Genomic DNA, 13,435 nt, shown 5'->3' on the forward strand with positions numbered 1-13,435 from the left:
TTCAGAGCAAAAGGTTGATGGGCAGATGACAAGTGAATGAAATGGTAAGCGGGAGGAGAGGCTAATCTGTATGGTTGGACTTTGCCTGTGTTTTTGGAGCGGGAGGAGCAGAAGAGAGGTTGTTAGCTGGATAAAGATGAATGAATGAGGGAAATCCTGGCTGTCGGGTAAGAGTGATGGAGAGGTGGTTGGGTAGATCCAGCTGCATACACTCAGCTGTGCAGCAAGGTGGCTGGATGGATGGAGGGTTGTGGGAGAAAGGCGTGTCTGTCAGGCAAAAAACAAGTTTTAGAAAACAAGTGATATCTCCTAACTGATCTACAGCAGGTTTGTGTGTCCTACAGCATCACATGGGAGCACTTTGGAGGAATGTTTCCTACTTAGGAATTACATCCTAATTGCCTGGCTGTGCGAGGTGTGTTCTCCCTCCAGGATGCTGGGCAGACAGCTTCCCAGGCTTCAGCTCCCAAGTTCCAGGCGCACAGTCCAAAACCTGCTTTTCACTTGGAAATTTAGGGCACCGAAGCACAGTTATGAACAGCTCGTAGGTTAAAGATCAGTGCAGCACACTTATTTTGTCTGTACCCCTTTACAGCAGCTGCCAGCAGGCAAAGGTACATTTTTTTTTCTTTACACTCTTAATGATTATTCTGCAACTTCCCTCCAGTTCCCACACTTCATTCTTAGTAAAATATTTATGTGTGGGGGAAAAAAACACCCCTGATCCTTAGTAATGATCAGAGGTATTGTCAGATTCAGTGCCAGTAATTTCCCAGATCCTGTGATACCGCTGCTGCTTTTTGCGCAGCAGTTCATAACGGAGAGCAGAAATAATGACAGCTGCAGCTGCTGTAATTGCAGCAGGTTCTGCTCTAGCATTTGACTGTACCTCAAGGAAATTATAACCTGTTAACTCAGCATGTGTCCAGATTTTAGTTTGATATAATAAGTAGATCTTTCCCTCCACAGCTCCCTCCCTTCTCTAACGTTGCCTGTGGCCTTTTAAAAGCTTCTTCTGCCCCTTTGCCTTCCCTGAGCGTTGCAGGGTTATTTGATAGGCAGTCCAAGTGGTCCATACAGAAGCAACTGTGGCAGCCTCTCTCACAGCTAAGATGCTTGAAGACCCAGAATTTGGGGGGAAAGTAGAGAGAGCTGCTTGATTGTTGGGAGTTGGTTTGGGGGGGAAAAAAATGGCTCTTTGCAGGTGTTTAACCTGCAGTCCCTTTGCCACGTGCCATGGTCTGTGTGAATGAATGTGCACGAATGGCCAGGAATAAAATCTGGGAGGCAAAGGAGCAAACGATACTTCTTTAACATAGCAATTAGCAGCACTAGGAAAGAAAATAGTGGAAAGTTTGTGACAGATTAACAGGGGCTTGAGGAAAAAATATGATTATTTTTTCCTGCATCATTAATGCTGAGAACGTTTCCATGGTATTTGCATTTGAAATGTCAGCACTGCTGGTTACTGAACATTGTAGTGTTCTTTGCTGCTAGTCAGAAGGATTTTATAGTCAGTTGAAATGGTAGAAAAATGGGCAGATTCAGAGGTAAGTATAAATCAGGTTTGAAGGAATTTAATCTGGGGCTTTATCCATCTTTTTTTTTTTTTTTCTGCCAATTCTGTCAGGGGCAGTCACTGCATGGCTGGGTTATTAGTGAGTGCTTATCTTCTCTCTGACCATTCCCTTTCTTTAGGATGCCATTGAGGCCATTGCAGAAAGTGCTTTCAAAACATCTCTCTACCCTGTTATCCTGTCCTTTGAAAACCACGTGGACTCGTGAGTATCCATGCTTGGGCCCAGGTGGGGAGGAGTTGTTTTTTCTGCACAAAGTCCCCAGGCAAGGCCTGCCAGGTGTTAAGGGGCTTCCTGGCTTAGCTTTGGGACAGTGAACTGAAACACTGGTGGAGATACTTGAAGCAGGTCAGATATGAGAAGTAAGCTACAGAGTGAAAGGCACCATAACTGCCCATCCCCTTAGCTGGGGGGTGACATGTGTGGATAAAAGGGGTTAGTCCAGAGGGAGTATTTCAGAATCCATACAGTTGTCTGTGAGAAGGTAAAAGATTGTTTTCTATGTAGGCTTCATGGACCTCAAGGTTGTGGCTCATGCTAAGCTGTGGGTTTCACCACCTGCTTTCCTTCTTGCTCCTGGTTGATTTTGTTGTTTGTTAGGCCCAAGCAGCAGGCGAAGATGGCTGAGTATTGCCGGACCATATTTGGAAATATGCTGCTGACAGAGCCACTGGAGAAATACCCAGTAAGTGGAAGCTGAGGTGGCATGGGAAGAACTTGGACTCGTGGAGAGGTTATTATGAGGAAAAAAAACATGCTTACTTGCAGTCTTGGGGCAATTTGGTAGTTGCCTATGGTCCAGACAAATGGCTCTATGCAGGTAAAAGGGAGAAGGAGAGTGTATGCTCAGGGTATTAATTAAATTAATTATTAACAGGCCTGTTGCTCTCAAAACGGGGAATGTATGTCCAGAAACACAATATGAGTCACACATCCTTGTTCTTGACCACCCCCCCACCCCACGCCGATATTTTAATTCAAATCTGCTTCAGGCAGAGAGTTTAAATATGGTCTGAATACTGATCTGGGACTGAGAGTCTGGGATAATGAGAGAAGCAGGTGGAATGTGAAAGCCAGAGGTGTGTGGATTGCTCCAGGTAATATAGAATAGGCCTTTTCAGCTGTGCTACAGGATAAGTAACTGGAAAGTGTATAGTGTGCACAAGTAAGAGATGCAAAATGTTAGTCTGAAATCAACTTCAGGAAGGTGAAATTTTAGGAGAAATCTGCATAGACAGCAGATGGGTTAGGGTTAGGGTTAGGGTTAGGGTTAGGGTTAGGGTTAGGGGTTAGGGTTAGGGTTAGGGTTAGGGTTAGGGTTAGGGTTAGGGTTAGGGTTAGGTTAGGGTTAGGGTTAGGGTTAGGGTTAGGGTTAGGGTTAGGGTTAGGGTTAGGGGTTAGGGTTAGGGTTAGGGTTAGGGTTAGGGTTAGGGTTAGGGTTACAGGATAAGTAACTGGAAAGTGTATAGTGTGCACAAGTAAGAGATGCAAAATGTTAGTCTGAAATCAACTTCAGGAAGGTGAAATTTTAGGAGAAATCTGCATAGACAGAGTAGGATGTGCTAGCAGATAAAGAAGTTAAAGTGTACAATGGTGGAGAGAGGTTTCCATGCACTAATAAGTAGCCAGAGGAATAGTAATGGGAAGCATAGGAGAGCCAACTGTTCAAGATCTGTCTGTGTGATGTAGATGCAGTATGAAATGTCTTTGTTGCAGTTGAAGCCAGGAGTTCCCCTACCGAGTCCTCAAGATCTCTTAGGGAAAATATTGATTAAGAACAAAAAGAACCAGTCTGTGTCAGGAAAGAGGCAGAATTCCTTGAAGAAAGGGAGAAACGTAGAACCAGAAATCACCGAGCTGCCAGCCTCTATGGATGGTGAAGATACAGGTACGTTTGAAGGGACTCGAACTGCAAGATGAGTAAGTCTGCTCCCCAGGACATCTTCCAGATCAGCCCCATATTACCTTGAGGCAACCTCATAGCAGTCCTTGATTCAGGCATCTTAAGAATATGCCTAACCTCAGGAGATAAATTAAGCCTTCAGAATATTTTCAGAGGCTCCATTCCAACCTATGTCAGAGAGCCAGCTAAATTCCCTGCCCATCCAGTCTTCTGGCTGTCCTGAGGTTTGGGCTTGCATGCGTTGGTAGTTCACTAATAGTGTTGGCTGTTGGTTTTATGGAAGCATGGATAATTATTTTACTGCCTGTAAATCTCTGATGACCCTGACGTTCTTGAAGGTTTATAAAACCTTCGGTCCCCATTCTCCTCCCCACCACTTCAGTCTTAAGTTTGTTACCTCTTGGGCTCAGGGTACGAGGATCCCATTCCTCCGCTTCTTATTCCTGTGTGCTTTGTTTGGGTAGGTTTGCAGAACTCTCCGTTACTAATGGTTAATGTTGGAGGTCGGGTGAGCAGTCTCAATGTGATGTGCTGTGTGTTTTCAGTCTGGGCAGGCGATGTGGCTGAAGAGGAGCCAGAGGAAGAAGAGGAACAGCTGGGAAACCTGGATGAAGAGGAAATTAAAAAGATGCAGTCAGATGAGGTACTGTCACTCTGTTCATTTTCTGGTTTCTCTGGGGCCTCACCATCCTGAGTTGAGATTAAATCCCACACAGGAATGAGCTGTGCTATAACTGATCAGAGACCTGCCCTCCCCCGTGCAATAAGGCTTCTACAGGAGAAACTGAATAATATAAATGATGTTGCAAGCATATGGGATATGGCAGGATAATAATACTCAGGTATTATTTCTGAGTCTGCCTTTGATATTCTGTGTGACTTGGAGATAATTGCCTGCCTGCAGGGTGTTTGGAGAGGTTTAGCCTCAGTCTGATAAAAGCTGCTAAAGAAATATGAAGTGCAGCTGCTTAAGGAGGATGTAGCTGCTCAGCATCACCTTGAATAGAAAGCATGTTTCCCATTCCCATCTGCCTAACATCAGTCAGAGAGCAGGGGAAACAATGTCCCAAGTTTGTCCCAGACTCCATGTTTTGAGAGGTTAGAGAGATACGTCATCACATAAAGTGTCTTGATCTCAGTTTGAAAGCCCTGTCCCTGCCTACACGCTGCCTAGAAAATAACTGCGGTATTGAGAAGCCAAAGTACCTGATGTGCTTTGCTTCGAGCAGCTGTTGGATTTATTTGTGAAGCCCAGGTGTGTTTTGTGTCATTGCTAGGAAAGGTGTCTTCATCTGTCTTGGTTCTTTTTCTGCCTAGGGCACTGCTGGTTTGGAAGTGACGGCATACGAGGAAATGTCCAGCCTAGTTAATTATGTCCAGCCCATCAAATTCGACTCCTTTGAAGTCTCTTCCCGTAAGTTAGACTCTACCCCTCTCAGCACCCGGAGTATTTCCATCTGACCAGGGTATTCTTCACCTGACTTTGTCACCTATTTTCTATCATCCTCTCTCTGTATCGTGCGCTCGGCTATACAAGTGAGAATGAAAGGAAATAGTCTAGAGGTAAATGATGTTTCTGTGGCCTTGTCCTGCTGTTTCTGAGGGCAGGGCCGAGCCCAGCCCTTTAAGTTTGTGACTAGCCTTCCTCTTTTCCATGCTGATTAGAAACATGGCTGGTGACAGAGAGGAGCACATCTGAAGAAGATGCATCCAGTTTCTTAATACACAATAGGTTCCTCTAAATGGTTTCCAAAACAGGGCCTAGCTCAAGAGTGACCTGGATTCAAGGATGAATTCAAACAAACAAACAAGAAGAAACTAAGTAGGGGAATGAAGAAGGAGGAACTTGATTAAACAAGTAACTGTGTGCAAAACTTTGCTTGTAATATTGGGATTTGCTGGAACTAAAACTCTAGGTGGAAGCTGTTCTGCAAATTTCAATAGGATTCAGGAAAGAGAGAGGCAAAAATCCCTGTGATTTAAGCTCTACCTAAGCAATTATAAATGTACAGCTGAGAGAGCCGGTGTGGAGCTGTACATGTTTGAGTGCATGGCCTGCTGTAGTCTTCACCATCAGAATAAGAGATGGGGGGCTGGGGGTACCTTTTGTCTAACTGCTTTTTTGTCTCTGTTTCTAGAGAAGAACCGGAGTTATGTCATCTCTTCCTTCACAGAACTGAAGGCTTACGATCTGCTAACCAAGTTCCCCTTGCAGTTTGCAGAGTATCCTTTTGCCAGCAGTTCGCCAGTATAGCTATTTATTATTGCCAAGGGACTGTGAGAGCTTAAGACATTGCATCAGTCTGTCAAACTCTGGCAGAAGATACAGTCTTGTGAGTACTGGTGCGAAGCTTGGGTAAGGCTGAGGCAGATATGGCTGGCTTCTGGTTTCAGGATCTGACTAACTATTAGAGGTGAATAAACTGTGTAGGTGCCAGAGACATAGGAGCTTCTAGGGTGGCTTGGAGGCTGCTGACAGATTCCTGATAAGATGCATCCTATTCTGGCAAAGCCACTATGGCTAGATTCCTCCTCTTAAGAGAAAAAGATATGGGAAAGAAGCTGGTGTTGAACCTTCTCATTTGAAAGATTCTAAGCATTTGGTAGCATCTCATAATTTGAACACGTGAGCTAGGCCCAGGGTACCCAGAAGTGCTCCAGACCTGCTTCCGATAGAGTACTGTAGATATAACAAGCGACAAATGAGCCGGATTTATCCCAAAGGCACCCGGATGGACTCCTCTAATTACATGCCCCAGATGTTCTGGAATGTCGGCTGTCAGATGGTGGCACTGAACTTCCAAACCATGGGTGAGTGTCACGTTGTCCTGCAGCTGTTGGATGCGTGAGGCTCTGTGCTCCTTCACTGCCGTTTCCTGACACTGCCCTTGCTCTGAATGTGTTTGGGTGCCTCCTGCTGCTGTCTCCTTCCTCCCTGGCTCTGCCTCACGCAGACCAAAAGCACTTTTTGGACCCAGCACCATCCTGGCATGCAGTGCCAGCAAGGCCTGCCCTACACAGTTGTGTGTACACACACACACACACACACACATGGACTTGCTGCCATCCAGTATGGAGGTACTGAATGAAGAAGAAAAAAAAAGAAAAAGAAAAAGAAAAAAAATACTCTAGATGAAGCTGTTCTCTCCCCCTCTTCCTCCTTCACTCTTTTAAATATAAACAGTGTGGGAGACTAGATACAGGATGAGAGAAGGAAAAAAGAAGAAGCTTAAGAGAGGGTGTGAGAGATATTGGTGAGGACGAGGATATCATGTTAAAGATGGACCTAGAAACCAGAAGGCAGTGTTAGCAAGGGAAGAAGCAGCAGGGGAAAAGATGGGCTGAGAAAAAGCCTGGAGTGAAAGAGGAAGGAGTTGAAGGGCTGAGGCAGCTGCTCACTTCACACCTGAAACAGCAGGTACCTCTTAGAATAGATTTTAATCAAGTTCCACCCATGGTTTATGGTGCAATCATGAGCAGCCACTTTTTTTTGCAAAACAGCTGCTGTAATATTTTTCCCTGATGGATACTGGGAAGCTTAATTAGTTTATGACTTTGTGAGTTTTTGGCTAGGAGAGTCTGGAGAAGTACAACTTATTTCAGTTCACTTTTACCACACCATCTACTTTGATGAGGTTCCACAGGAATTTTTTCTCACTGTGGTCCTCTGTTTACCTCTCAGATGTCCCCATGCAGCAGAACATGGCTCTGTTTGAGTTCAACGGCCAGTGTGGCTACCTGCTCAAGCACGAATTCCTGCGGCGCCCAGACAAGCAGTTTGACCCCTTCTCCCTGGACCGCCTGGACGTGGTGGTGGCCAGTACCCTGGCTGTCACGGCAAGTACAAGCCCTGGTGCTCCTCCTCCCTGACGGCCATGTGTGTGGAACCAGCAAACAGGTCCCCACACTTTACCACCCAGCAGGGATCCTCTGAACACAGAGGGGCCTGTGGGAGAGTGTTACCATGGCAACCCCCCAATTTCTTTCACTATTTTATATTAATCACACGACAGTGGAAAATTAGCATCCGACACGGTGGAGGATCCAAGGCTGTGAGGAGGGTGAGGGAGGAGGATTGAGGAGGTGCTAAAGCAAGAGCCATGGGGGAAGAAAGGGTCAAAGAAACAGCACACTGTGCTGTTGATTGGAGGCTGCAGCAGAGAGGGTGTTTTGGGTCTGGAGAAGGGCTTTGTTGGGGAGCTCGGGGTGGGCTCCTCTATGTTATTCTTTTCTGCAGTTGCTAACTGTGTTTCGTTTTGTTCCTAGATCCTTTCTGGACAGTTCCTCTCAGACCGCAGTGTGAAGACGTATGTGGAAGTAGAGCTCTTTGGGTTGCCAAGGGACACAAAACGCAAATACAGAACCAAACTGACCTCCACGGCCAACTCCATTAACCCAGTGTGGAAAGAAGAGCCTTTTGTTTTTGAAAAGGTAGTAACATCTGATGGTAATTTGGACAGAAAGTCCCTAGAGATCCTGTGGGTCAAAAGCAGTAGGGGTTCCTTTCTGGGGGTCTGAAAGGCATGGTTTAGACAACACCAGGAATTACACGTTGTGCCCTCAGATAAGCCATATCCAAAACAATTCTCTCTGAAGATTTCCATCTACAGGTAAGAGATTATAGGGAAAGTTTCTGGAAATAACAGACATCAAAAGTGTCCCCTCTGTGATGCACTTCAGGCTGAATACACTTATCAACTTTGAAAACGTCAAGCATGAGGAAGCAGAAAAGAATTAAACCGATTTGGTGACATGATATGATGAGAAACAGATAGAGGACAAGTAATGAGACCAGAAGGGAGGTTCTGAGGTGTGCCAGGTCGTGGGAAGATGCCACATCCGTCCACAAAAATTCTGTGGTCTCTACTAATGCAACTATTGGATTATGGGAAGTAAAGTGATAGTAAAATTTGGGTTACAAGGGCAAAATACGTGTTACATATTCATTTCCATCAAGCACACTGTGAAACAGCGGGCACTTTAGCATACTAGTCATGTGGTGCCTGCATTTCAGAAACCCCTTTTGAGGCTAGAGGTTTTTTATGGTAGAAAAAGTGGTGGAAGGAGTGAGAGGGAACAGCCCTTAACAGCAGAGCTACAGGGTTTATATAATCCTTCCAAATCCATTTCCTTCTCTGGCAAATCACAACATGGAAGTTGTGGCTTGGAGAGAGCGACATGCAGGTGCATTTCTCCGTGTTGTTTTTTTTCCACAGATCATGATGCCAGAGTTGGCATCTCTCAAAATTGTGGCCTGGGAGGAAGGAGGGAAGTTCATTGGCCATCGTGTCATTCCTGTTATTGCTGTGCATTCAGGTAAGTCTGGTGGAAATTCCTTCAACTTTTGCACTCCTCAGACCTTTCAACTGGAAATTGGTGAAGACAGGAGCACCTGCATATTTGGCCACTTAGTCTCTAGTGTAGGGTGCACTTGCAGGCCTTCACACTCATTCTATTAGAGCCGTGGTCAAGTGTGGGGAAGGACTGGTTCAGTTGATCTCTTCTGCTTTCTCTTTTCAGGCTACCACCACGTTTGTCTCCGCAGTGAGAGTAACATGCCTCTCACGATGCCCTCGCTCTTCGTGTACCTGGAGATAAAGGACTACGTTCCTGACGCGTGGGCAGGTAGTAGACGTCAGTGCGTGAGATGGGGTAGGGCTGAGATGGGAGAGAACTTCATCCTCCTCGTTTGAAGGGCGTTTTGCTAATGCTGGGATAGAGATCCTTCTTTTTAAAGCAGATGGTCAAAAGGCGGGATGAATGAGGTACACGCTGTAGGTATTTATTTCTGCAGGGTTGAAGCACAGAGATGTGCAGCTTATTAATGTCTTAGCATGGTTTTGAACTGGGGAGCAATATCCTCTTGTCAGCTCCATATAAAAGTCCCTAAACGTCAGTTGTGAACTGTCACCTCAGAGTATGACTGGGGAAAAAAAAAAAATCCCTTCCTTTTATGTTATTAGGGAAAAACTTTTCAGAAGTAGAGAATGTGAAATATATTTTCCTCTTAAGCCAAAAAAGAACACCAGAAAAACAGGAAAAACAAAGTAGTGAGTTATTTGATAATCCAGACTGCCTCTCTTTTCTAGACCTGACTATTGCTCTCTCCAACCCAATCAAGTTCTTCAGTCTCCAAGACAAGAGATCAGTGAAGCTAAAAGACGGCTCGGGCTCAGTGAAGGTGAATTTTTCTGAGTTCTGTCATAATCTCTCAAACCTGCTGTGTGGTTTCCACCCGAAATAATGGAAAGGATTGGCAAGAGGCTTTCCACTATCCTGGAGCAAGGCTGTCCAAGAATGGATGTATCTATTTACTATTTCTGGACTGGGGCAGACTGAGACCTGCCTTCAGGGTAGAGGTAGAAAATACCCAAGACCAACAGCTGTGGAAGAAGCTTCTGAGGGTATTTCATCCCTTGCTGAGGCTCCTTCTACCAGTAGATATTACCACCGTTGCCACTGGAGAATAAACTTAGCAAGGTGATATACTTGAAAACCAGACAAATTTCTTAAAAGTTCAGTAATGCAGGAAACACATGCCAGCTGTCTGGGTGTCTTTGAGGGGATCTTTTGGTCTCCAATTCCATATGCTGTGCTTTGATTTACCTCTGCTCTTTGCTTTAGAGGCCTGAAACACAGAGAAACTTCCCCTCTGCTGAAACTAATGGGCTACCAGAGTCCACCGGGAAATTCCACGCTCCTTTTTCAAATGGACCTGCAGGTAAAGCTGTGGAGCAGGGATGAGCTCAAAATACACCTGAAAGCCTGTATGCTCCCAAGACAGGAAAGAGGCAGTGCTGGAAGGATATCCTGATAGGATCAGGACCTCTTGCCCTAACTCACTGTCTTGAATTCTGGTGCCTGTCAATCCTAATGAAAATTGTAGGTATCCCAGCCCCAGTTCTTGTGTCTGGTGTGGATATGTATTACTCCACAGTAGTAATAATAGCAATAAAGTGATCTTGAGTAGCTACTGAGAATGCCAACAAGTGAAGCAAAGACCCAACTGGTATGAACATCATCTCTGACCCCCAAGGCAGAGTTAATGAATATTAGGGTAATATTGCTGTTTCCTGTGCTGAGGACTCTGTTGCTTCCAATGTGAGGTAACTGAAACCAGTTTCGCTTGAGAAGGCAATACTGGACTCCAAGCATTTACACTCATCTTCCACCGCCTTTTTCTCTGCTGTGATATCTGAGCTTCTCCTGGGTTATTCTGTATAGGATCAGTGACAAAAAAAAAAAAAAATTGTCCTAGAGGTAGGGTTTAAACTTTTTTGAACTGGCTGAATTTCCAGACAAGTGTCCAAAGATTTCTCTACTTCTGTAGCCATCTTTCAGAGGAAAGCTCTGAAGCACCACCTTGCTTGTGTGGCACAGATGTAGCCTTTTACCAGAAGAGTGAAATTGCAGCTTGCACTTTAATTTTGAGCAAAGATGGGACATTTCTGAGTAAGGTTTTAAAATCTGGCTTGATTCTGCTCTGTAACACCTCACTGCTCCCCACATCTATTACTCTTTTCAGGGGTCTCTTTCTGTAAATCACTGTTGACTACTTTTGACTTTTTAAGTGTGTTAAAATCCCCTGAAAGGGCCCAGAGGCCCTTATTAATTTCAGGTAGGAGCATGTCCCTCATTGTTCATTTAGCTTGCCTTGTTCTACTCTGATTTTTATAATTTGACAGCAAATCAGTATTTCTCCCTTGCTAACTAGTTAGAGTATCCTTTCAGATATCTTAGTATCAAAATAGTCCCTTTTCTCAAGTTTCAAGTCAGAAAGATCACCTAATCTATAAAAGTGTAATGTCTGCCAAACCATCACTAGCTTAAGATCCGATTAATACAAAGCAAACGCCCTTTTCCTCTGTTGCAGACAGATATTTCTGCTCCCATTTCTGTTGCACCTGGCAACAGAGTCCCCAAGCACTTAAACATCTCTGTAGCTTGCTTAATTCAGTCACTTTCTGTTCACACCAGCAACTGTTCTGTGGCTCCTGTTCCTGCTGAGCTCTCCCCTGTCCATCTCCTTTGTGATTTCAGGAGCAGCAGCTTTGGTGAAGGATGTAAATGTGAAAGCAGCGACACAAATTGCAGGTAACTCCATTCATGGTGTTTGCAAGGGCTGTAGCCATGTTGGTTGTCTAGCAGCACCCGTCTGCTCAATTTCTAACTGGGATAGAGATGAAGTCTGGTTTACAAATTAACAAATCCCCAACTCACCCCTGGCAGCCATAGCGGGCAAAGAGGGCCAACTACATGAATCCCTGCCCTCAGAGAACCACTCTCCCTGGGTAAGGCACCATTTGCCTGTTTCAGCAACCACCGTGCTGTGTGGTCAGCTCTCATACTGGAACTGAGCTCAGTCCCAAGACCCACTTGCAAGAAAACGCTTCTTGCAAGCAGCAACATGCAATTAGGAGGCACAGCAGCTTTGGTTTTACAATCTAGGCCTGGTGCTGCCTTGCTCTTGAGCTGTATGCCTGAATTTCCTCGCTGTGAGCATTTCAGTCGTTGACCCTGCACAACACAGCATTGTGTCACACCCACAAGTTCCGTTAATTTTTATACATTCCACACCAAGAGAAAAGAAAAAAATGCAAAAAAACCCTACTTCCCTTGAAAAGATAACTCCCTGTGGCCTTTCAGCCACAGATAACTGCATCTTACTCACTCACTACTGCCCGATAACAAGTTCTCCAGTAGTTCACAGGAATCCTTCCCCTCCAGATTTTTGTCTGCTTAAAAAGCCCTTTCATTCTTTCTTCACAACTGAGCGAATAGCCATTAAAACTAGAAGGGCTCAAAGCACCTCTGCTTGTAATTTGGCAAGTGTCACCATGTGCTTCACATATTATAAGTGTTTTTTTTTCATCTCTGGCTAAAATACCAAGATGCTGTAGTTCTTCTGGCTCTAAGCCAGACATCTACCAGTTGCTGAACTGATCTGTGTGTAATCTGAAAAGAGGAAGGAAATCTGAGTGATGGCAGTGCTGAAAAAACCTGCCTGACCCCTCCAAAGCATCACAGTAGTGCGAGAAACACTGTGTAAGAGAAGACAGCTCATCTTTGTGTTCTATTTTAGAGCCACAGACAGCCAGCCTTGAAGAACTGCAGCAGATGAAGCTCTTTCTGAAGCTGCTGAAGAAGCAGGAGAAGGAGCTGAAGGAGCTAGAGCGGAAAGGAAGCAAACGCAAGGAGGAGCTGCTGCAGAGATATTCCGCCCTCTTTTCAGAGCCTGTGTGCCACGGAGGCAAGAAAAGGATGATATATCCTGGAAAAACACAGAAGAAGAAGAGGTAAAATACAGCACAGGTCTCCGACAGGGCTAGTTGGCTTTTCTTTCACTTCCCCACTTCCTTGGAGGAGCCTTTTTCAGATAAAAGTGTGTGACGAAAGGCTCCTCTTCTCTGAAGCGGGCATGGAATGGGCAGGGAACATCTCCCTGGATTTGTAGAGCATCAGATGCTCCCACTGAGAGATGGGTAGGAAAGTCAGGAAAGTATCAACACCTCTGGAGGCAGCACAGCTGCTGGATCTGTTCCACAGGAGCATCACAACAGATGACCTTGGTACGTGGGCCAATCCTGTAGAAACAACAGAAAACACTGATAGCCAAGCCCTGGAGCTGAGGGACAGGTTGGAGATGGACCTCATCCACCTGGGGGAGGAATACCACGATGGCATTCGAAAGAAGAAAGAGCAGCATGCCACAGAGGTAAGAGCTGCACATGGTCACACAGAGAGAGCCGAGGGCAGACTGAGAACCAGGTTCCTCCTCACTGAAACTGAGCTCAAAAAACATGGCCACAAGTCAGGCAGAAAACACCAAGAGGGGCTTTAGTTCTGGGTTAGCCCTGACAGCGGCGCTGGGGCTCATCAGTCTTGGAGGTTGGAAGGAACTTTCTTGTTTGACTTGGAAGATATAGAAGTAGGTGCCTGCATAAGGTGTTGCCAG

The 13,435-nt window shown here is 45.4% G+C and overlaps 1 protein-coding gene across 1 annotated transcript in view; it reads left to right on the forward strand.

The window, feature by feature from the left end:
* PLCB2 (phospholipase C beta 2) overlaps positions 1–13,435 on the forward strand; it is a 37,371-nt gene that overhangs the window by 19,272 nt on the left and 4,664 nt on the right. Inside the window, exons 12-27 of the mRNA XM_088534144.1 lie at positions 1,699–1,781; positions 2,178–2,262; positions 3,294–3,465; positions 4,026–4,123; positions 4,798–4,894; positions 5,619–5,703; positions 6,167–6,291; positions 7,163–7,317; positions 7,747–7,911; positions 8,697–8,796; positions 9,001–9,105; positions 9,570–9,661; positions 10,105–10,201; positions 11,521–11,574; positions 12,563–12,776; positions 13,027–13,195. Coding sequence (XP_088390270.1) covers positions 1,699–1,781; positions 2,178–2,262; positions 3,294–3,465; positions 4,026–4,123; positions 4,798–4,894; positions 5,619–5,703; positions 6,167–6,291; positions 7,163–7,317; positions 7,747–7,911; positions 8,697–8,796; positions 9,001–9,105; positions 9,570–9,661; positions 10,105–10,201; positions 11,521–11,574; positions 12,563–12,776; positions 13,027–13,195 — 1,896 coding nt within the window. The remainder of the gene's footprint in view (positions 1–1,698; positions 1,782–2,177; positions 2,263–3,293; positions 3,466–4,025; positions 4,124–4,797; positions 4,895–5,618; positions 5,704–6,166; positions 6,292–7,162; positions 7,318–7,746; positions 7,912–8,696; positions 8,797–9,000; positions 9,106–9,569; positions 9,662–10,104; positions 10,202–11,520; positions 11,575–12,562; positions 12,777–13,026; positions 13,196–13,435) is intronic.

This window comes from Tinamus guttatus, unplaced genomic scaffold, assembly GCF_059628265.1.
Source record: "Tinamus guttatus ecotype Peru unplaced genomic scaffold, ASM5962826v1 Tinamus_guttatus_pri_ptg000546l, whole genome shotgun sequence".
In the NCBI taxonomy this organism is placed as follows: Eukaryota; Metazoa; Chordata; class Aves; order Tinamiformes; family Tinamidae; genus Tinamus; species Tinamus guttatus.